Source organism: Nylanderia fulva, unplaced genomic scaffold (assembly GCF_048542155.1).
Source record: "Nylanderia fulva isolate GAGA-0341 unplaced genomic scaffold, ASM4854215v1 Scaffold25, whole genome shotgun sequence".
NCBI classification, from domain to species: Eukaryota; Metazoa; Arthropoda; class Insecta; order Hymenoptera; family Formicidae; genus Nylanderia; species Nylanderia fulva.
In genome coordinates this window covers 2730022-2755765 of record NW_028190314.1, presented here as the reverse complement: position 1 = coordinate 2755765, position 25744 = coordinate 2730022, and the positions used below count along the sequence as shown (strand labels likewise).

Here is a 25744-nt window from a genome sequence, read left to right as displayed (position 1 = left end):
TTTCAAAATGATTGTATGAAAAGCTGAAATAATATCTATAGGAGAATATAACTTCTCATTCTATTACCTGTATAGCCGTTAAAGCGGCCACGATCGCGGGACTTCCGAATCCGTGTGATATAAGAGAGAAATGAGTGAGATGTCTCTGTATACTGGGATCCAGGATATGTTGTGGCCGCGTATTGCAAAGTGGCGATCTGTCCTGGTTCAGAAGATCCATCAGCTCTTTGGTGATTTGTCTGAAAGCGAATGAATTTTCAGAAAATCGATTGCATGATTTAGTGCGGTATTTTTTTTTTTTTTTTTTAACGAAAATAATCCGTATTATAATAGAATGCAATAACGTTGTATTATTCTTACTTGGTGGCATGAAGAAGTTCTTTTCTCCTATAGGAATCCTGCGGTTCACAATGCTGCCGGCTGAGATACTCGGCGACTTGCTTCGCGGGGAATTCGGTTTCGCAAACGTAGCCGAAGTCTCTGGCAAGGTGAATGGCTTCTCCTGAAAGGAATAAAATATTCACGTATAATTGCGTGATGCCATTATGTAAACTTACGTACGGGTATACATAACGGTCGATGAGAACGATCGCGAAATTTTATTTTACTCGCGAAACGCAATCCATCAATGTCCTGAATAGTTCGATTCGAGTATGACGGATATACTATCTTGTCAAATCCCTATGCAATACGAAATTCGCGAAAATCTCTACAGTTAGATAATAAATTAATTCTTAGCTTCACCGATCTATAATCATCGAGATACTTATTTCAACGTCGATATGCAAAGTTCTTCAATTAATTTTATCGCGAGCTTATATCTTAATAGATATTTCTTATTTAAAGAGCGTGATTAAATTATCTTTGGCAAAAGAGGAAAATAATATTAAATGAAATATAATCTCGACTGAGAGATCAGAAATAGATAAATTGGAATGAATTTTTGGCTAGAGCGAAATTAACTAATTAGAGATAATGAAATGGCGTATATGCTTTCTTTCCGAGCGGTGATGGAAGGTAATTAAGTATTTATAATTAGGGTCTCTCTCGTGCAAGATGAAAGTGGACCCGCTGAGCGTTCTTATTGACAATCGAGCAAAGCCACCCGCAGGTATCGCCGTGCTTGTATTATCTATGAAAGATCAGAAACATGGGCAAACAAAGCCTGCAGTTAACGAATATTTCGCAATTCTGTCCATACTTATTCTTATTTCTAACGCGAAGAAGCGATGTTCTCTTTATACGCGAAGATTAAATATTTACAATCACGTGCTCATATGGAGAAATCCGCGATGATCATAAAATATAAAGGAACTGATAAAATTCCCTAAATTTTTTACGTTACGATTTTATTTGTTAATAAAAATCAAACGATTTTCCCCTCTTAACATTTTCAAATATAAAAATCAGGGAGGGGGAGGGTTACAAAAATATAAAAAATTTATAATACATATATATATATATATATAATTCTCTTTTTAATGAAAATAAAAATCTGTGATTTAATTTATATAAAAAATCTAAAATATTTCGATGTTAAAAAATTACGCAAAAATGTCTATAAAGGTTCTAAGTTGTCATTTAATTCGAGTTCGAACAAAGCGAGGAATCTTAGAAGTCTATTGCATGCAAAGTTACATGTAAAAGTCTGCTATGGCTCTGCAGAAAGTTTTACATATTAACTACCATCTAATCCACACAAACGGTATCTTAAGTGCTGGTCCAATTTGGACGTGAGAAATAATGAGATTCTAGCAAGACCGTCGTGTATGACTGACAGCCTTCTAATTTCAACCTAATGGCCGGCAAGATTGTTGCTCGGCCAAGAATCTCGCACGCACATAGCCTTAGGGCAATCACCTAGATCGCTTCAGCAGTTATATTTGGAATATATATATTTTTTTTCTTTTTAGCTAATAACGTTACACTAATGTAAGTTGCATGGCATAATTATGCGTGAGAAAATACCATCGTAAAATTTAATCGCCGTATCGATTATATGGTGAACGTATACGTAATGTTTATTTTTTTTATTACTATTGTTTTGTGAAGAGAACACAATTCACGGAAGCTAATTCGCAAAAAAATTTAACTCTAGATTTTTACGCATATTATATATTTATATATTTAATTATTGTGAACTACGGTTAATATCGAAAAATAAATTCTCAGAGAAACTTAATGCAAAACGCTTTGCACGCAAAGTGCAACACTTGTCTCTTATCGTGACTTTGTATAATTGTTTCTACATAGATAATTCGTTCCTATAAAAAAAAAAAATATTTTCTGCTTTATATTATTTTATCATAATCTTGACAGTCAGACAAACATCAGTTACATATTAATTTATTTTATTGCTTCTATTACATTATATATATTTCTACACAGAGAATTTTCTCTTAGATCCTGTTAAGAAAAATATGTTCGATTAATTTTACTATATATGTACATATTAATATTTTTTATTATGGCAAATATTAATCAGAGAAACTCTTATAAAATTTTTCCAATATATTATCTCAGGATTACCATGATTTTTAGGATAAATTCTAAGAGAAAATTCAATCCGTGTAAATGAATTATTACTTGCATTTTGCCATGATACACATTTTATCCTTTAGACTTTACGATATAGTTTTGAAAATATTTGAACACGAAAGAAAGAATTATATCCAAATCTGATTCCAAAAATAAAATAAGAAATTTAGAAAATAAACAATATTTTAAAATTTTAATAAAAAACCACTCCTCAATGTTTAAAGTCGACCAGACTGGCAATAATTTATTATAAATAATTATTTGAAATACAACAACGTTTCGGCTGTCATTGCAGCCCTTTTCAAGTACATCTATAAAAAGTTCAATCAAAATAATTATAATTTAATACACTTATTCGCAACAATTAATTATACATTTAAAAACAAAAATGTGTTACATACCAAATTTAAAACAGTAAATCAACTTCTATGCAAACTACCGACAATGTTAACGCTTGTTTTGATGAACAATGCAAGACTGACAGAAGTAAGCACATATTAAATAGATGTTAACTGTTCACAAGAATCTTAGTCACTAAGCGTTAAGAAGATAGAGACGAAACTAAATGTGTCTTTCGTAATTTAAATCGTCATAATAAAGTCAAATAAATAAAAATAAATAAATAGGTGGATATAAAAATAAAAATAAAATTAAAAGTAAAAATAAATATAAAACGACTTAAATAACGTCAAGAACACGATCATAAATCCCACTGAAATTCTCCGTATCTTTCTGTAAATTAATACTTTTTCCTTGTTTTTTTATGTAAAACATTTCTGCAATTTCTCTTTTTCTTGTCTGTTTTTCCTCATGCAGAATCACCGGAGAATCCCAACGGAACTCATGATCGTTGCAAGTCCGATGTAAACTAACGACAGAATGCAATGTCTTGTCTTTTTTTATGTTATTTCTATGTTCTTTAATGCGCGTTTCTAAATGTCTCTTTGTCTGTCCTATATAAGCCGAATCGCAATTCGCACAATCAATTTTATAAACAACATCAGTTCTTTTTAAGTTTTCGATCCCATCTTTACCTCTTTTTATCAACGTGTCCAATTTTTTTGGGACAGTATACAAAGCATCAATTCCACTTTTATTGATGTAACGCGTAATATTCTCGCTAAGATCTTTAATGTAAGGTAACACAATGCAATTTCGCGCATCAAATTTATTTCGATTGGGCGAGTTAAGATTACCGCCAAATTTAATCGCTCGAAGTCTTTTATTGATGTTTTTGTTAATAATTGTTAACGGGTAACAATTATTAATAAGGATTCTTTTGATTAAATTAATATTTTCTTCATGAAAAATAGGGTCAGCGAGTAAAATAGCCCTATCAACTAGGTTTACCAAAGATTCATAAGGTAGGTTACCCTCTCCGCGTCATAATTTCAACTGGTTTTCGGTTCTCCGATGGGGTCTCCATTGTCTCCGATTCTTTCTGACATTGTTATGGACGATTTGGAATCATACTGTTTGCGTCAATTGGATTTCGAACCCTATTGTTATTTTAGGTACGTCGATGATATTTTTTCAATTATTCCGAAAGGAAAAATTGAGGATATGCTTCGTGTGTTCAATGGTTTCCACACTCGACTTAAGTTTACGTTCGAACTAGAGAAAAATTGTTCTCTGAGTTTTTTGGATACGAACGTTATACGTATCGGTGGTAGATTGACGACTAATTGGTACCGAAAGCCTACGTTTTCAGGCCGCTATATTAATTTTCTGTCAAATCATCCTATGAGATATAAAATTAGCGTGATTACAAGCCTAGTTGATAGGGCTATTTTACTCGCTGACCCTATTTTTCATGAAGAAAATATTAATTTAATCAAAAGAATCCTTATTAATTGTTACCCGTTAACAATTATTAACAAAAACATCAATAAAAGACTTCGAGCAATTAAATTTGGCGGTAATCTTAACTCGCCCAATCGAAATAAATTTGATGCGCGAAATTGCATTGTGTTACCTTACATTAAAGATCTTAGCGAGAATATTACGCGTTACATCAATAAAAGTGGAATTGATGCTTTGTATACTGTCCCAAAAAAATTGGACACGTTGATAAAAAGAGGTAAAGATGGGATCGAAAACTTAAAAAGAACTGATGTTGTTTATAAAATTGATTGTGCGAATTGCGATTCGGCTTATATAGGACAGACAAAGAGACATTTAGAAACGCGCATTAAAGAACATAGAAATAACATAAAAAAAGACAAGACATTGCATTCTGTCGTTAGTTTACATCGGACTTGCAACGATCATGAGTTCCGTTGGGATTCTCCGGTGATTCTGCATGAGGAAAAACAGACAAGAAAAAGAGAAATTGCAGAAATGTTTTACATAAAAAAACAAGGAAAAAGTATTAATTTACAGAAAGATACGGAGAATTTCAGTGGGATTTATGATCGTGTTCTTGACGTTATTTAAGTCGTTTTATATTTATTTTTACTTTTAATTTTATTTTTATTTTTATATCCACCTATTTATTTATTTTTATTTATTTGACTTTATTATGACGATTTAAATTACGAAAGACACATTTAGTTTCGTCTCTATCTTCTTAACGCTTAGTGACTAAGATTCTTGTGAACAGTTAACATCTATTTAATATGTGCTTACTTCTGTCAGTCTTGCATTGTTCATCAAAACAAGCGTTAACATTGTCGGTAGTTTGCATAGAAGTTGATTTACTGTTTTAAATTTGGTATGTAACACATTTTTGTTTTTAAATGTATAATTAATTGTTGCGAATAAGTGTATTAAATTATAATTATTTTGATTGAACTTTTTATAGATGTACTTGAAAAGGGCTGCAATGACAGCCGAAACGTTGTTGTATTTCAAATAATTATTTATAATAAATTATTGCCAGTCTGGTCGACTTTAAACATTGAGGAGTGGTTTTTTATTAATTATTACTGGCAACCTTAAGGATTATTATTTATTTAAAATTTTAAATATTGTGCGCAACTAATATCACAGTTTGAATTGCATTTTCCATATCGTTGTCCTAGTTTATATGACATAAATTACGATTTGCGTAGTCGCAACCGTCATTATTTTAATGAACGCGCCATTGATTCCACGTGTTTATATGCCGCGGACTTGTCGTAATGCTTTATAGTAAAGTTTTTGTTGCGGTCGTGCGACGAAAGGAAAAATGGCAAATGCGAGCATACATATTAAACGAGACGAGATATTTCTAACACAGCTATGGAAAGCATGTAAGTAGTTTGAAACTGCCGATGTTTTGTGCTGTTTGACGTTACACAATGTTGCACCGCTGTGCTGCTTGCACTGATTTTACGTAATCCTATTATGCACTCGCGACTAATATATTCAGCAAAAACGGATATAAACAAGACAGAACAGTAAGGGTAATTTATGCTTTTTCTATTAGAAACTTGTTTGTGTGCAAATTATTCGAGTCTAATATATTAGTGTGCTTAACGAGAGGTACAGATAATAAATTATAAGTCATAAGTAAAACAAATAGACTTTAATATAGTCATATATCATTAAAAAAATGTTATCGTAGTTAGTTTTTAAAAATTTATATTCTAGTTGAGGATTCTAGAAGCATTTTTATTTATTCGAAGAAGACAAAAGCGTGATTTTTGAAAAATTCTGCCTACATTAATATATAAAAAAAATTATCAAAATTTGAACTCTATTTAAAGGAAATATCTTATTTTTTCCTTTTTTAATATATATTTTTAAATGAAAATTAAATGTAAATATCACATATATTACAATAGATTAACTCTTTCGTAGTTGACATAACTGAAGTTTTATTTATGTGAGAGCTCGATTTTTGATTATGGTTATCGATATTGATGAAGAACGGACGAAGCTAACGTCTATTATTTGGAAAGATTCCTTTACGTAATGAATATTCCACGGGAGGAATGTCGAATAAGTAGTTTTGCGTGATATTTATTAACATATCGATATATTAATGCCGCTATTTCCTACGGAATTCTTGTATTAGGTGCGCACAATCGACACTAAGTTAACTATCGGTGATCTTATCGCAATACCGTTGGACGTGGTGCAAATTTTCATCCTCTCTCTCTCTCTCTCTCTCTCTCTCTTTCATCCCACCCTTCCTGATGCAACAGGTCGTATCGGATGCGCTAAAGTGCAGCTAAGTCTTTCCTAGCCGACTTTTCTCCGCGGATTTGCATATCTTCCTCGTATCATATTTTTCCGTTTCTTCCTCTAATCTCTTTTAGGTAAATTAGCATCAGTTAGAATATCTTACCAATATGCGTGTAATGTAAATTCGCGATTATGATCGTAGATGCGAATACAGCTGGCGTTTTATTATAGTATTTTCCTCCTTTGAGAAAGTTCTCTTGCCGCGTTTATTCGGATTTATTTTAATATAGAATTAAATAGAATTTAAGAACCACAACACACACACAATGTTAAAAAGTTAGGAAAAAATTAAATTAGGACAAAATGTTGTTTTAATGAATTTTCATAAATTTTACTTTACGTCAGAATTATATAGCATCTGTCACATTTTAGATTTGATTACTCCATATAAATTGCATATAATATTATAGTTTTATTTTACTATTTAAAAAAATTAATTTTTATATCTTTTAAAATAAAACATTGTCATATCTTTTTTTAGTTCGAAATTAACATAATATAAATCAATTTTTATTGACTTTATTTTCGAAGAAAAAACGTGTATCATCTTATATTTACGTTAATCAGCTGTTTTAATTGGACACATGAAAAATGTCTAATTTATACATCAAAATACCTAGATGACTTATAAAACAAATTTGTAGACCGTCATGAAAAATTACGTAATTGACACGCAGCAAGAAAATCAGTTAGGAAAATACATTTAATTATAATTTCATTTTTCTTGACATTATACAATACATATCTTAATATCAGCAATAATTAACATACAATTGCAGAGTATTCTTTCAATTTGTTCAATTTTTTAAAATAAAATTATATGAGCAATATATCTGTAGAATTAAAAAGTAACTATTATTATAGGAATTATAATAATTTAAAAAAAAATTTTTTTCCATATGCTCTCTATTTGCACGTTTTCATAACAAATATGAAATATTTTTGTCTAAAAAATTGCAAAAGTTAACTTAGGTTGTAGAAATTGCTGCTACAACTATTAAACAATTATTCATAATATTTAAAATGGATGACGTTCTCTATCTTCAATTGTAAATATCTTTTTATAATAAAATCTCATCGCGAATGTGATCATTGGAATAATGTTATAGAAATTTATTTACCATTTCAAGACAAAGAGAAAGAGAGATAGAGAGCGAATAGAGTAACCTTATTCGTCAGAGAACGCTGTTACAACGATAATCAATATGATGCGCTTCATCTCGGCCTTCGACCGCAAATCACGTTCCATTATATACGTCCTGATAATCGAACCTGCGAGAAAGATTTCGGGAATTCTCTTCCGCGTACCCCCGGGGTCGCCGTGTTCGGATATACCTCTCTTGCGGTTTCATGCCAGTTTAAAACTTTACAACGAGCTGGCTGCGGTTGACGTACAGGCGTATGTAACGTGTCTAAAATACGCATTCTTCGATCACCCTGTACATGTTCTGATGTAACTTTCAATTGCATCCTGATTGTTCTAATCTAACATTTTACGATACGTTGTATCATGAAATGAAATCTAAACCAAATCTTACAATAATAGAAAAATCCGTAAAATTATACTAATTACTTTTTTTACTTAATTTTATTTTTATTATTTTATTATTTAATTAAAATGTTAGTTGTTAATGTTATTAATTTTATTTTTTATAAACATTCTGGAAAATAAATTTTTATTATATATATATATATATATATATGTATATGAAAAAAAGTAAAAGTCCAAAAATATCGTTTGCCTATTTTATTTTCATTTTATTGAAGTTTTATTTAAAGTAATTTTTCAGCTTTTGAAAATCGTAGATATACATATATATCTCTGAGCGTAGGCACATTATGTCATTGATGATCAGACACGAATTTACGTATGAATGACGCAGTCTACGCGATATATATATAGATATATCTACGCATAATGAATATATTCACAACTACGCGTCTCGAACAGATGTTCCCACACTTTCGCCTGTACTTCGTAAGCGCTTTTGACAACATTCTTTTTGTAGCATCGGTTTTCTTTATACCCAACTACGTAAGATTTTCCTCTAATTAGACAAAATGTGACAAATTGCCGTTATATAACAAAATTATTACACTAATAAGCTTTATTATTTATCGTAAAACGTGCACTTTTTCTCATATGCACACGTGTATAATTCGCGTAATTTTTCCGTTCTATTTTCCACAATTATTGTATAATTAGAATAGACTAAAAACATAACATGTGTGATATGTTTCTCGTAAATTAACTAACTAAGATTCTATGAATCGGTATTACGACAGTGATTTATAAATGACGTAAGTAGAACACAAAAAGAAATTTTTTTCGAGGGAAATAGATTTCTTCTTGAATCTATTAATCTGATTTATCGTTTTGTTATTAAGCTTCACTTTTTACATTATCTCAATTAATTATCATATTGATATCGACAATATTAAACGTAAAAAAATATTACGGTTTATTAGCTCTTATAGTTGAAATAATAATTGCAATTTTATTTATTCCGCGGTGGTTTAATTAATTTAAATATCGTCAAATTTTTATTTTTCTCAGACTGAGAGATTGCTTCCTTTTTTGCTGAATACATTCTTGTTACACATTGGGCATTGTTTTTTTGCCACGTATTTTTTAATATTAAAATTTTTAAATACATATTTTAGATTTTTATATTAAAGCATATAGTTTCTGAATGATCTATTGCATAATCTTCGTTCTTATATATAGAAAACACGAGATTCGTCGAGTTTGTGTATTATACGTTAGTGTAAAAATTTAAAAATAATCTCGTAATCACGCTGCCATTAGTTCATCACTATTATTGAAACATCTCCGTCATTAAAGCGTGATAGAATCTCAGATATTTAATTAAGGAAATCATGGATCACGTCACGAAATCATCGTAAAGTCATATGCTTATGAATACATTATATGAATTTCGACTCACTTAATAACAGTGATCGCCCTCACCTTCAGGCTTGCATACGAAATGATTCACATGTACAAATGTAATGGCAAACATATATATTTAAAATTCTTTTTGAATTCTTCCCCCTGTATTAAACCGGAAAGACGGGATTAATAAGCCGCCTGTGCAATTAATAAGCTTTATTTTTCGTTTCCATTCACACATGTAAATATTTGTAGAAGATAGAGAGTTTGAGAACGTATCTAGTCTCGCTTTATTAAAAGTGATATTAATTCGTGGCTCTAGAAAATGCATCATGAACGCCATTTAAAACATACACTGATTTAATTTATTTAATAGCTAATAGCTAATATAAATCGACAAACTGATGTATGCACTTTCATTGTACTCCAATAATAGGATTATATAACACGACGATGTCAGTATAAGTAACAGACAATGCGATTAATTAGTTTCAACTTATACATCGTGAAATAACAATCAGGACGTAATCGTAATGAACCATAATTAAATATCTGAAAATATAGACACAATTTATGAATATCGCATAATTCATCGCCCAATTTATGAATATATTATTACTAAGATATTATTTCCAATTTACGAATCACTGTTCCTCGCTCATCTATTATATTCATTATTTGTTTAGGGAGATGTGAAGATTGAGTTAAAAATTCTCTAAAATTTTTTTTTTTTTGAAAATTTGACATTTTCTTAGAAATATTGCGAATGTACAATACTCTCCATAAATTTGGAAATACCTTACACTTTACAGTTAAAGAATTGCATGGCAGTGATCTGTTATAAATAAAAATGTTATTTAAATATTTTGTTTATTTTATGATTTATTTATACAAAAAATCTGCACAGATCTGTCAAAAGGATCCTCTTAATTTAAAAGAAAAATTCTTTAAAGAAATCTTCTTTAATTAGATATTCGTAACATGCAAGAATATAATTTTAATGGAATATTTTTTATCAGTATATTATTTGAAATATTATTAATCGTGATAACAAAAAAAAAACAGATTTATCGATACAAAAAATCTACACAGATCGCTGCCATGCGATTGTTTAACTGTAAAATGTAAGGTGTTTCCAAACTTATGGAGGGTATTGTATACTATACATATTGCAATTTAGCGAAGTAGATACGCGTACACTCGGATTTTTGGGTTCTCCGACCGAGGAAGGATTACGGTACGCGTGCCGCGGAGGAAAGAAAAGCAAGAACCTCGATGTTTTATGAAAGCCTCACCGGCCATAAATTATAATCAACGTCCATGCCGGCGAACTTCCAGGCGCGTCATTAGAGCACTGCTGGCCGAGGTGCGTGGCAGGGCGATTGTACGCACATACGCATTTGTTGCGCGCTCGTTATTAAGCGCTCTCGCGCAGCAACACTCGGGATATCCCGTAGGAGTCTCTTTCTCTCTGATTAACCGTTCCCGTGTATCCGGCGCAACAAGATTGCACTCCGAGGTTGTTACTGTCATAACGCGGAAGAACAAAGGAGGCCCTCCTAAAGGCGAATTTACACTTTCGATAATCGTCCGGCTAAGAATCATTCGATGCAGTGGATGGATTATATAGATAAAAACAGATTGACAAAAATCAAGGAAATGTAACTAGTTTCTTTACAAATAAATTGATACAACGTTTCGCTCGTATATTGAAAAACAAAAAGTGATAAATGCAAGGCCAACTTATCGAGAGCTGAATATTCGAGTTGTTCAATAAAATAACATTTATTTCATGTATAAATTATTAAGTTACAATCATTAGTTTTAATATTCAATGATTGTAACTTAATAATTTATACATGAAATAAATGTTATTTGATTGAACAACTCGAATATTCGGCTCGATAAGTTGGCCGTGCATTTATCACTTTTAGTTTCTTTAATTTCATTCCTTTTTCCGAAACTTCAAAAATCAGTATGATTATTAAAAGCTATGGATAATTACAAACAGAATAACTTTTGATATTATTTTGTATAATTTTATATTGATACTTTAGATAAAAGATAAAATTTAATGCAGCTTTTAAATGAAAGGGAAAATATATGTATATGTATACTGTAATATTTATTTTCCTATAATATTTGGTCAGGTAAGATGTGAAACATCTTACGAGACTTTAATCCGGTATTGCGTGTCTAAACAAAAATTTATTCATCCACTTGAATGACTCATCTGAAATCATCATCGAGCATAAACCGTGTAAATTTGCCTTAACGCGCGTATGCTATTCCGAAGAGATGATTTCATCACTGTGCCCTACGAGACAAGTGGGCGTCACAAGGAATGTAATTCTTCGGAGTCGCAACAAGAGAAGGGTGTAAAGACGAGCGGAGAGGTAACCTCGCATAAATTATGACGGCAGTAAATCGGAAAGCGTTATATTTATCCCTCGCGATAAATTGCCGAGAAAACGCGTAATTATGCTTGGATTATCGCTAATGCGTCATTATTGATTTTAATAGTAAAGAATCCCATCAGAATTCGCATAACGAACAATACTTTACATAAATGTAGTGAAAACTTAAATATTTTTATGATCATAATTTTTTAAATATATATATATATATATATCGATGATGTTATTTTTTTCTGATATCTCACAACCAAGATACATTCTATAATTTTCACGAAATATTTTAAATCTACTATTTCTTTTCCACTTTAATTTTAATTTACAAAATGACATAAGTATATGTCACTCTAATTCCAAATTATTGATGTTAATAACAACGTCAACTAATGTTATGTAATGTATACATTTATTGTACGAAATTAGGAGACAATGACTGTAAATCGAGTAATTAAATGTTACACATATATAATATCGGGATATTATTGCACCCATGTATTTTTCGATAAATATGGCGAGTTTCATTAACAAGATATTAACATTATTAATTATAGAGTGAATCATGACACTCCGTGTTATTACTACAATGAGGCATTTTATAGATAAATGCCATTAATAGCATATTGTTTTTCAAATTAAATGCAACAGAATTAATTAGGGAGATAATGTCACTAATTTGAGACGGCAAAATATTAAGATTTTTTAGAAGCAATTGCAAGATATGTATAAATAACTTTATAAATTCTGAGAAATAAATTGAAAAATTATGAGAATATTATTGAATTCACAAACAAGTTTAATATACTACTTTATCTGACAAATGTATTTTTTTTTTTTTTAAATTGGAATGCACATAATATGAAGAAATTTGCATAAACCAATATTTTAAATATATGTATATATAAATTGTTCTAGAAATATATATGTGTGTATTATCTTTTTTAGCAGATTTTTTCAAACCTAAATTTAATTTCTTTTTGTTAAAGCTTTATTGGATTCCATTTTTTATAATTTCATTTTTTAAGTAATTCTTTGTATTTAAAAAAATGTTCAACTTTAAGTTTCAAATTGTACTATTAAATTCAAGTTGAAATTAATTTGTTTAAAGAAATATTAATTTGTTTAAAGCATAAGAATTATTAAGGATTTTAAGTAGAAATGCTTTTGCTTATCAAAAATATTTAAGTTTTCACTACATTTCAAGAGAACGGCAGATTGTATATGAAATTCATATTTAATGCGACATTGAAAACTTGAAAATCAGGAATAGAAACGAGTATGTATAATGTATGTGGCAATGCTAATCGTATCTTCTTAGTAAAATCATAAATCATTGTGCGATATATTAATATTTAATTAACATGTCAGGACTATTAAGTTTGTAACGCGCGAGCTATATCAAATTTATCGATCTCTAATAATCGATGTTTGTGTGACAGATATTTCTTTCTTTTTTTTTTTTTTAATATAAAATCCTAATGAGTTTATAATCGAATTTTCGAAATAAGAGAAAACACTCACCTTCCACTAAAGAAGTTAAGAGCGTGACATTGGCTGCCTTCCTTCTGCCAGCTGGCAGATTCAAACCAATTTTTTCCAGTTTTTCCCTAAGCAGACGTCCGCCGTTTTTGGATTTCGCTCTAGAAAATATAAAATTATCCCTTTTAGCATAAAGCTTCTTCATACCTTTAACAATATCAATTAAATATACGATGTATGATAATCGACAATAAATTCATTGTCATATATAATTGAAAGATATATCGATAGAAATGTTATTTGAATATATATTGTATATATTTTGATTTTTATATTTATTCGTGCATAATTTAAATATCGTTTTATGTTTTTTTACATTTTTAAATGACGCTTATATGAATTACATTTTCAGTACTATTTTATATTTCTTGCATTGATGTTTTAATATCGCCAAGTCGAATTAAAAATTAATTCCTCGCACAAACACGTCAGGGAAACAATCAACTTAATTAATTCTCAACGGAGGATTTTATATATGCTGTCAAAAAAAATATTCGAACAATTGTCATATATTTACGATGTTTAGTTAATTATTTTCGTTAATATTTGCGTTATTCGAACACCCACGTACGTGTAATGATCTCGACGCGTGAGAATTTCGAAATGGAACTCCGTCATCAATCATTTCGCCGCGATCTCTCAAAAAGAAAAAGAGGAGAGGGAGAAAAAATACGGGTAAATTAGCATAATCCGCGATTACGCATGTGTCATCGGCGATTGAGTAACTCGACGTGCGGTGCAACGCACGTTTGAGGATGATTTTGTTCACGTTTTGCGGAATAGGATCATGAAAGAAGCACTATGTTCGCACAGCAATCTATTCAGGCTGTAACGCGAGCATCAGTATAGGTAGTATTTTTGCTGGCTCTCTTATAGTCTCCTTCGATAGATGTAGGTTAATTAGAATTAGATGAAGCATTTAATCATTGATTAAAGTGAAGGATCCTTGTAATTGTGTGTGTGGAATTTCGTTCAGTGTAATTAGATACATCTTTTTCGTTTTATCAAAGAATGTTTTGATGATAAAGTGGGATCAAGATTGAAGTAATATAAATTTAATACTAGTATTTGATCTCGCATTTTGTGTTAAATGACTTCATAGATAGTTTCATTAATTAAATAAATAGCTCTTTTTGTCAAAGAAAATATAAGACTATATATATATGTATGTATAAATTCATTAATAAAGTAAAATCATTAATTAAATAAATGGCTCTTTTTGTCAAAGAAAATATAAGGACTATATATATATATAATATATTACAGTTAATTTTTCAATATAATTAATATCTAATATCGTAGCAAATAAATAGACAAGCAACTCTCGCTGAAAGCGAAATAAATTTTAGAATAAAAAATTTTAATCTTTTATTTGGCCCTGAATCGTGTAGGTCAGATACGTTCCATGTGTTTTTTTTTTTCGAACCAAGTTCATTAAGACACCATCGAAAATTGCGTTTTAATCGTCTTGCGCGAAGATCGTCGCACGACGATTTCCTGTTGTTAATCCGACGACGAAGTTGCGAAGTAAATTTTTTTTTGTACGGGCATGCGATAGTAGCAGCGACTTCTTTCTTTAACACACCCTGTCCATCCATCATCCTGGCCTGTTATAACGGTAACGCGTATCGCCTACCTTTGTTCGATTCGACTGTCGGACCCGCCCGGATAATTTTTCGCTTTGCTTTCGGCAATTAATACATTTTACCGCTATAGATTATTAATATCGGCTCCTTCGAATTTACGTTCAGCATTTATTTTTTCAAAATTATCTTCTTTCAATATGTATCTGGTGACATTGAGACATTATTTTTAAACATGATCGAAAAGCCATTAATTTAATCTATATATGATTAAAAGCGAGATTTTCATTTATCAAAATTTTTATTTTGTTACGTAAACATGAATTAAGTATGATATTTCGGTTCTCTCTTTGTCTGATTTTTCTATATTTATCTTATAATTCATACAATATTATATCGTATAAATTATCATATTGCATTTCCATTTATTTGCAAAATGTAATACGTTAAAATCTTTTTCTTAATAATAGAATTTATGAATTTAAATAATGCTATTAACAATCAATTATTCTTTACCTCTTAATTTATATTTTTATTGTATATTATATTGCAACCAAGATCTAAAATAAGCCATTAAATTGACAGAATTGTTAAAACTATATTCCTGAGTAATATACGCACTCTTATTTCGATCTATATTGAAAAAAAATTTAACATATATTAGTATTTAAATCAAAAATACATTTATTTGTTAGATTTAATATGTCATATTCAATTTAAATATTTTATACACATGTTCAATTAATAAAATAATATTTACTCGAAAGGTTTAATCGAGTTAACAATTTTTTTCAGTACACGCATTTTGCGAAGTGATCCATGAAAATTCGCGATCAATAGAATTTCAATTCATCAATAGAATTGATCGCGGAAATTTTTCACACGTCACCGATAATAATTACTATATCGATACGTATGATCAATGCACGGCGAAGGAATTTCGGTCGAATTAATTGATCGCATGAAATAAACGCACGACAAAATCGAATTTAACGATCGTTGTCGCCGTTCGTCTTCGTACGTGACGAGAGCGACGCTGCACTCATTATAGAATCTTGTCCCAAGGAGGCTCCTCATTCCGCTCACAATCAGACGCATCTCTTCTCTCCTACGTTAGGGTTTCGCGAGGATTTGCACCCCCTCGATCCTGCCGACAGGAATCCTGGCGCGCCGGGATTCCTTGTTCTCCCCTGATTACTCGAAACGACTGGCATCGTTAATCGTCTACGGATGCCGCGACATTAGTAAACCGAAAGGACTTCCTGACGCGATCAAGGCTCATTCAAATATCCTCCGTGCCGTTCGTTTTTGCGAGAGAGAGAGAGAATGACGAGAAATGATAATTAGCAACGATTAGCGTGACGCGCGTTCGAACAATGTTGCGCACGACTTATTGAGATATCGATCGTCCTTATAATATCTTTGCTAATTTCGTATTATGTATTTTCAATTCAATCTTGTCAGATATTTTACTATATATATATATATTTTAATATATTTTTACATATTATTAGTATTAATTAGAATTCTCTAATTACAACTAGAATTCTTCATTTAAAACATATTTTATATTATATGATATGTTATATAATATATAATAATATTGTATATAATATTATATTTATACGTATATATTATATTTGTAGTTTATAATAGGATATATATTTTTTTTCAAAATATCATAATATAATGAATATATAAAGTTTATATCATGTGTTTATTAATTATTCGTAAAAAATCTACAAACTATCAAAATCTGATTCTACGATGGGCATTATTTTATTATTTTCAACAGTTAATATATCCTATATGTACGATGTACTTATGCTATTATCAGATTTAATGAGATCCGCATCGGAAATAATAAAACATCACTGTCACAATTTTTTGCCGCAAAATGAAAACTATAGTATAATTATAATATTAACATATCTACTGCTTATATAATAATTTATACGTTATTGGCTTATTTGCTTTGAAGAAACACATGATATAGAAAAATAAAAAAGAATGAATTCAAAATCGAAAAAGAGCTTTTATTTTAAGACGAAAATCAGTCGTAATTTAATTTAACCGACAATCTTCGTGCAATATTTTTTAGACTTTTAAGCAGATGTTGGTCTAAATCTAAAAGTATTCGATTAGGCAATTTGTAGAGCAGGTGAGGATTATGCTAATCCCCCTAGTAAATTTCAGATTAAAAGAATTACAATATTTAAAGTATTTTGTAATTAAAATTCAAAGCTCGTACGGTTCAGAATATATTACAGAGATAAAAGAGTATTATGCATATTATATTATAGAAAACTTAAAAAAATATATATACATATCATTGTATTTTTTTAAATACAGCGAGCAAAAAGTATTTAAATGGCGATGCATTTAGTAAATTAAATGAAATAATTTCGAAAGCTCTTTCCATCAATATTAATAATAAATCGTACGAGATAAATCCAACGCGTACCTATATATATGTACAGTGAAATAAAAATAAATATCACACCGAGAGCAGCGCGAAAAATGACGAAATGCCGCTCAGAGCGTTAAAAATCTATACCGACAATGAGAGAAAACAAGCATCTCCGCGACAAAAGCGTTATAGTATGCATATACGCACTCGCGAGGGCAGCGATACCGCGCACAATCGATCTTTGAGAATCTCTCGAGGCGTATTACGATCGTCGGATCCTCATATGGGGGAAGCGAGAAGCACATGTGAGCCGGGAATGAGGCTAAGGTGACGAGGGAGGGAGACAAAAGGAGGGTACTGTATAGCAGAGAGAGGGAGAATCTATGGTGGCAAGTCTCAACCCAGCTCGTGTAATTATCGGTCAGATCGCTATGCGAACGGATGAATTATAACCGTCGGTGCGAGATGCCGCGTTCGCCCGAGGCAGCGAAATCCCCAGCTCGCGCACCGAGAGGAGAATTGACACTCGGAGCTACGCCGCGTTATTAATGTCTCATTTGCATCGGGGATAGATCGGTCCGCTTTATTAGCAGTTTATTCCGCCTGTTGTATATATACGCGAAAGATTCGCCGCGCTCCGTCACTTGACAGCGAAACAATTCGTGGGCGATGTATGATACATGAAAGTACGTATACCGCAATATTTCTTTTGCTACGGAACCCTCACGTTTCTTTCATAATACAGATTTCACGTTGAATGCGGAATTGAGACATTTGTTTAAGAGATTTTATGTGAATGGTGAAGGGGACGTGAGAAGATGCATCTTTGACGTTTCTTACGATTTTCATTTTTGTTTGTGTTATAAAAATTATTATTATTATTCGATTCAATATTCGATTTATTCTGTTATTTTTATTAATCTATTATTGTTATATATATATATATTATATATATATTTATTCTATTCTATTATTATTATTAATTCTACGCATAGAGAATTTTCCTGAAAATCGTGGGACATTATGGTATTGAAGAATTTTATAAGAGTTCTGATTAAGTATTTACCGCAATAAAAAAAATATTAATATCTACCACAATAAATAAATATAAAATATATTCGATTAATATTTTACTATATACATATTAATAGCATTTTTTGATGATTTTTAGAATAAATTCTAAGAGAGGAAATTCTCTCTGTGTATTTCAAATCTATTATCATTCTGCTAAATTTTCGTTCTTATCGCGTGTTTACCGATCTTCAATGAATTTTCTTATACATATTCACCTATGAAGACCCGCGAATATAAAATAACGGAGCGCGATTTTGCGATGGCTTGACGGTAATTTCGCAACGTCTATTGCGAGAGAAGGATTCAGCGTGAAAAGTCGCATCTACATACGAGTACGCGGGAGAATATCTGGCCAACTTGCTCGGTAATTCATCCACGCCTTCGGTGATAAAGGATTGCGCAATGAGCACAGTGTTCTCTAGGCTAGGATAAAAAGCCGCGAATCAGATAAAGAAGGGTGCATCTCTCCCGTGAGAAGCTTCCATAAATCAGGTGGCTGTCTGTGCTCTCGGTGTAAGAAACGAACCGGACGAGAGCCGAACACGTCGCGGGTTTATTAATTAGTCTCATAGATAAAGTCGTGTAACGGGTGCGTATATCGCGATCTCCATTTCTTACCTTCTTTTAAACTCGCGCATTGTCCCGATCGCGACCCATATCAGTTACATCGATTATTTCGATACACGGCCGGAAATGTCGGCTTAATGCAACACCGTGTATCTCTCGTATTTTCTTTCTCCCGTGGAATCAATGGTCGGGATATTGTGTACAACTGCCTAGTCAGGGTATCCGGTGGCCCACGGATCATCGCGCTTTGTAAGGAAATGTAATGCTTGTAATAAAAAAATGTAATAGCCCTATGTTAGTCTCCTGTGACGGAATATATTCATGAGAAATCGCGATCGAGCCTCATATTCATTCATCTGTATGAGAGAATATATAAGAGATATTATATCTTTAGACTCACACCTCTTCTCCGAATATATGACATTTTTTCAGCCGATTTTTTTCTCCGATTTTTTTGAGCGACACAATTTTTACATCTACAATTTTATAACATGTATGACTTGTGATCAGCTTTTCTCAAGACAACGGTATTGCTCGCATATCGGGCGCCTTCCTAACCGATAGTCGTGCCGATTCTCACGGGAACGATATTTAATCTTTCGCCAAATTATTCTAACGGTTTGTTTATGGGCTGCTGAGAGAGCCCGAGGGACTTTAAGTGTGTGCGCGATTAAAGACGCGGATGAATGAATCGTTCTTTCTCTTTCTTTCCTTCTTTCTCTCCCTGGCGAGAAAACTATTCTCGATGAGCATTACACGGAAAAAGAGCGTTTATCGAGAAATCGATGTAATTACACATTTTATATCGAGTCGCGAAATTGATTTGTGCGTTAATTATAGCGTTTATAAATTGACGCCTTACCTTCGTAACACGCCGCCGAGGAGACTCGCGTTCAGACATTCCGGCGGCGATAGCCGTCTTTGTACCTCTGCTACCGTAACTTTGTACTTGCTGGTGCTGCTTAGTAACGATAATCGTCCTGGGACCGAACAGAACACGTCCGACGGTTGCGCGTTTCCGGACAACATAGACTTCTCGCTCCTGTCCGAAGGTTTCATATCTGCAAAGTTAATATACAACTCTTGTAGTAAGATCCAAAAATTTTTAAACAACAAAAAATTCAATAGACGTACAAAAAAATATATATATATACATATTTAAAAATATATATATTAAAAAATACATATTTTTAAATATATATAATATATATATTTTGAGAGATATAATAATGATAATATTCATAAATGATAAAAATGGTAACATTCATAATATGAGAGCAATGAGAAACTGTCTATTAACAGAAGCAATGCGTTAATATTGATGAAATATTTAGTAGATGTATTTAAAAGAAACCTAAAGAAATATAAATTGCCTGTATCCGAGAAAGATAAAAAATAAATTACTTCGAGATAAAATTCTTATCTTCTATATATCATCTATTTGATTTATATGTTAATCACAATGAGTTTTGTTCAACATATACAAGATGGGTTGTAATCGTGAATCACAAAGTCGCCGAATATCGTAAATGGATATCGCGACATTATTTACGATAGCACACGTCGAGATATATTTTTAGTTCGCACCTGGTAATGAACTTCTCCCGTCAAATTACCGATAAGCATCGTGTAACGGCGCGACTTAATAACTAATTGAACTCTAATGGATCGAATGGAAAAGATTTCCGGGAGATTATCAGGTGGCCCAATGTCTCTCCTCATCGAACAAGCATCTAAATGAGTTTTATTAATATATAGATAATTCATTATATATTTCGGGAAATGTAAATTCCCCGACGAACCGATCAATGTCGCGTATTTCGCGAAGATTATTCAATCTCTATCAATTTTCATTTCTCCATAATAATCAGTATCGGACGAAGGAATGCAATAATCAAGTTAAGACTACTGTTAGTCCATTCTTCCATAGGTCAAAGTGAGATTCACGACTCGGCGGAGGAAGGAATATCGGAACCGAAGCTTCCGATCCGAAATTATGTTATACAATCTCTCTCTATCTATCTCCCTCTCTCTCTCTTTCTTCGTGTACGTGTGTTTGCGTGCGTAACCGTGATCAGCAATATCTTCGGCGAATATTTTAAATTCGCCCGTACCGTTCCTGTTTTAGTTCCTATGCATCGGATAGCCCAGCATTATTGCATCGTTGCTCTGGAATGCTTAATATCGTGCCTTGGGGTCCGGACAAAGCGCGTTATTACATGGCAAAGAGATTGGTCAACTTATAACTCGGAACTCTTCATCTTCGCCAGTGCACGAAGGGTGTATCTTGCCTCGAAATTTTATGTTTCGATACAAAAGAACCGCTGGATGAGACACTTCGCGAGACTTGTAGATATTTTTTTTTCACAAATCAAGAGATAAAAAGGAACATATAACTCTCTATAATATTCTAAGAATATCTCTTTCCTTTAGAGAAAAATCCCATAGTGTACGTCACGTATAAAGGCTGCGATGTAACGTGGCATATTAATATTTGAATGGCATAATGAAGAAAAAATTGCAGTCCCGCTAGGAGCGAAGGAATTCGCTGCAGATTTTATTGTCTTAACATCAGCTAACTGATGCTGCATTTCGCTTGATTCATCGCTCGGGACACTGATTAGATGCACCATCATCGTCCCGTTAATGTCAGCGTGTTATGACAGATACACGGGATGGCTCTATAAATCTAACCGATAGGTATCTCATGGCACTTTTGCGCCTTACTACGTATACCATTCTTACTCTCGCGATGCGGTCGCCTGCGTTTTTTTATACTCGTATGACGATTGTGCGACGGTGCCGTTGTAAGGCAAACCATAGTTCGAATACAGATGGATCCTTTGCTTTGACATTAAAATACGGGGGAAAAAAAATCATCGACGTCATCACGAGCGAGCAAAGAAAGAAAGTAAAGTTGTTCGTATATTATCTATGACTGCCCGTATCGATCCCGGTCGATGTTTAGATCAATATATAGCGAGTCAAACGGATAATAAATTTCCGTACCCACCAAATAGGGTCGACTCTTGTCGTGTCGGGCGCGCTTATAAATTATAATGTTCGAGAGGAAGATAGAGAAGAACGGTCCTGCGTAACGGTCCTGCCCGCTGGCAGCAGTGTTAGTCGGACAATTTGGTAACATCGAAATGATGTTGGATGAGAGAAAGAGAGAGAAAAGCAAAAGAGAGAAAAGGAAAAATGAATCGTGTACACGATTTCCATAACTCGTGTCAAGCGTGCGACATCTCTTCATTCTTCTCCAGATCTGACATCAGTTAATGTTAAGTATGGGTTTTATGTATCATCTCTTTTTTCCCCTAACGTATACTTTGGTACTTAAGAATCGACAAGTTCTTAATGTTTCTCGTGTACTGATTTCTCTTTTTCTTTCTCTCCTTTTCTTTGTTTTTTTTTTTTTTTCATTTCTTTTGCTTGATTATTTTTATTGAAATATAATTATTAACCTACTTCGAGCATTAATATAAAATTTTAATTTTCTTCACTCAAAAAATCACGTATTTATTGTATTTATATATTATAAAAAATATTTAAAATGATATATTTGAATTATGTTTTTTTCTATCATATTAATATAATAATAGCAGCTGATAATGCATTTTTGTTGTAATATTTTGTTTAATTTTAATATTTTGAATAAGATTCAACACAAACTTCATTCAAATACTTTATGAAAATATGTGTTGTTATTCTTTATATATTAATTTTTTTATTCTTTATAAATTTTTTATCTTTTATTAGCGATCTTTTAAATTTATGCACATGACAATATTTTTTCCTATATTTCGAAGATTAACGAATGATTATATCCGTATAATTTTCCGAATAATAAAATGATAATAATTTAATAAGAAATGTATAGATAATACAAAATAATCTATCGAAACTGTTTTCACCAGCGTTATCTAAAATTAAAATCTTATTTTGATCGAAATCTTAGTTTACTGCAAAGTGTAGATTTTTGAAAGACAACAATGCGTGCTTTAGTTCGTTATGACAGCACGTATTCGTCGTTAGAAAACATCATTTAGAGACGCATAAGTCTTGCGAGCATCTCTAGCCGTCTCTGATGTTACTATCTCGAACACTTATCTCGATTCTCTAGTAACGGTTCTACGAACGTATATTAATTTATTTAATGGGAATAGCTAGAACTTCGCTTATTTTATCCGTAAGGTCTACACGAATAGTGCAGAGCGTATAATTATCGTGATCTACAGTAACCTTTCGCTATGTGAAACCGTCTCACTCATCGATGACACGCCACCATCAGTCTCTCTATCACCAGTTAATTATTCACTTGTCACTTTATCTGAGAAATCGACAATTATAGCGAAAATAAGTAGACCCATAAGATTTATTTGAGATCATCTTAATAAATCGCAATTAGTTAAAAATTTTAATTAATTAATATTCTCATATCATGTATATTGTTGATAAATATAATAAGCAATATTTCACAGTACATTAAATGAACAGACGTAACAAGAGAAAGATGTCCTTTGCATGCCAAGATTTCGGGATAACTTCGGGAAAAATTAAATACAAACGAACGATAATCTAGAATTTTATCCGACAGTGAATTGCATCTTCAAGGATTATCTGAGTCATCGCGGTAATAATCACGAGCACATACATATGTTGCTCCAGACAAGTTTCTCTTCTGGAGCAGCATAGATGTATGATACACGTCTGAATATCTTTCTCGTGAAATTACCTTTGCTATAATCAAAATTTAGATAACACTCAGGAAGTTTTAACATTAAATATATAATTTATCAACGTGTAGATGGATATGCAAACTCGCGGTCTGAAAATGGTATATGTCGCGAAACGAAATGTTGGACGATTGTCTCCGGATTAAATTGCAGACGGACAATCTACCAATGCAATAAGTTCTTTAGTAATATTTTGCACGTGTAATCTGTGGTTGGTTTGTAAACTTCGATCGCAGCCGTCTGCGAATTCTTTCGATTACGTAGCAGTCTGAATCATGCGCGACCATGACACAGGAAGCACTTTACCTTCGTCTTCGGATTCTTATGTATCTGTTGCAAGAATGTTTTCGAAGAAATCCGCAAGAAGACCTGATTATTTATTGTTAGAAGTATATACATTTTTTTACTTCCAATTATTATATATGCAAAAAACATTAGCAAAAATTACAACGCCAGATATCGGTTTCTTTCATATTTATTTTAGAAAATTGCGATTGATGTCTTTATTTAAATAGCCAATTTAGTTATTTAGTTATAGAAATATTGCTTGAAAAATTAAATACAAATAAACAATAATCTAAAATTAAATTTGCGATTGCGTATTGAGAAATGCGCTTGCTACAACATTCATTGATATACGATTCGTTAAAATCATCTATGAGACATTTAATTGACTTCTGCATCGAAATTAATAGTACGAAAAAGTGATAAATCGATGCAGCCGCTGAAATCAGCGCGATTCATCTCTTCGCTATCGGCTACTGAGTAAGTAACAGACCGTGAAGCATTATAGTTTGCCATAAAAGGCGAGGCTGTGTACTATAGACTGTGTCGTTGGGAACAGGATGGCAATTACAACCGTCGCTAAAGCGCAATAACATTGTCGAGGGTCAAAGGTGATGACAATAAGTGGTTGCTTAGCCATCAACAGAAGTTGCCGTTTTTATTTTATAGTTCGGGTACAAGCGACAGAGATCTTGTTAAACAAGATAAATACGACGCGAAATCGCGTAGATGAAATCAGTGCAGAAAGATTGCATCGCCCGTCAGCGCGATAAATGCGTTCATTTGTATGATTTAACTCGTCGTCGAGATTATTGGTTAATTAATGTCCGTTAGTTGAATGAGACGTCGAGATACTATTACGACAGAGTAAAACACGTGGTTCTTCGTAATTAAAAAATTCAATTAAAAAATCTAGATTTTAAAATTAAATTTTTTGAAATCTCTTTTTTAAAATCTCTTTTAAATCAATATTTATTTGGACTAAAATCCACGAAGATGAGTTTCGATTGAAGAAACGCAGCGCGTTATAAAGATCTACAACTAATTCAATTAAAAAATCTAGATTTTGAAATTAATTTTTTTTGAAATCTCTATTTTTCGAATTAAAATAAGTTTCGATTGAAGAAACGCGACGCGTTTAAGAGAAAACAAATAGAACTACAAGTAAAAAAATCGTGAAAAGAAAAAGCATCTCGAAGACTCGTAGCGATACATCGACACGCAGTTCAAAGATATTCTCGAGATTAGATTCTCCGCTCGCTTGCAAAGCTCGATGCGTTCAAAGAAAGATCTCATAGTCGGCGGTTAAGTAACATAGCGAACTTACATAGAGCTCGTATCGCGTTGCATAACGCGCCGGCTGGTTTTGATCGCAGGTATATTCTTCGTCATAGAGCCGCGTTTCATAGAATGTTTAACGAGATAGATCATAAACAACAATGGTCTAAGGCGGAGATTCGCTCGTTCAGAGCCCGACTGTTCTCCGTTCACCATCTTACAATTCAGCTGACCGCGCCATCGATTGCCTTTTCTTT

At 32.1% G+C, this 25744-nt stretch overlaps 1 protein-coding gene across 2 annotated transcripts in view; it reads right to left on the bottom strand.

Annotated features, from left to right (window-relative positions):
• Positions 1-25744, bottom strand: part of TfAP-2 (transcription factor AP-2) — an 83222-nt gene that overhangs the window by 4381 nt on the left and 53097 nt on the right. For both annotated transcript variants that reach the window (XM_029315451.2, XM_029315453.2), the window contains exons 5-8: positions 20048-20246; positions 13534-13652; positions 361-502; positions 68-239 (exon numbers count right to left, since the gene is read on the bottom strand). In XM_029315451.2, the coding sequence (XP_029171284.1) occupies positions 68-239; positions 361-502; positions 13534-13652; positions 20048-20246 (632 nt within the window). The remainder of the gene's footprint in view (positions 1-67; positions 240-360; positions 503-13533; positions 13653-20047; positions 20247-25744) is intronic.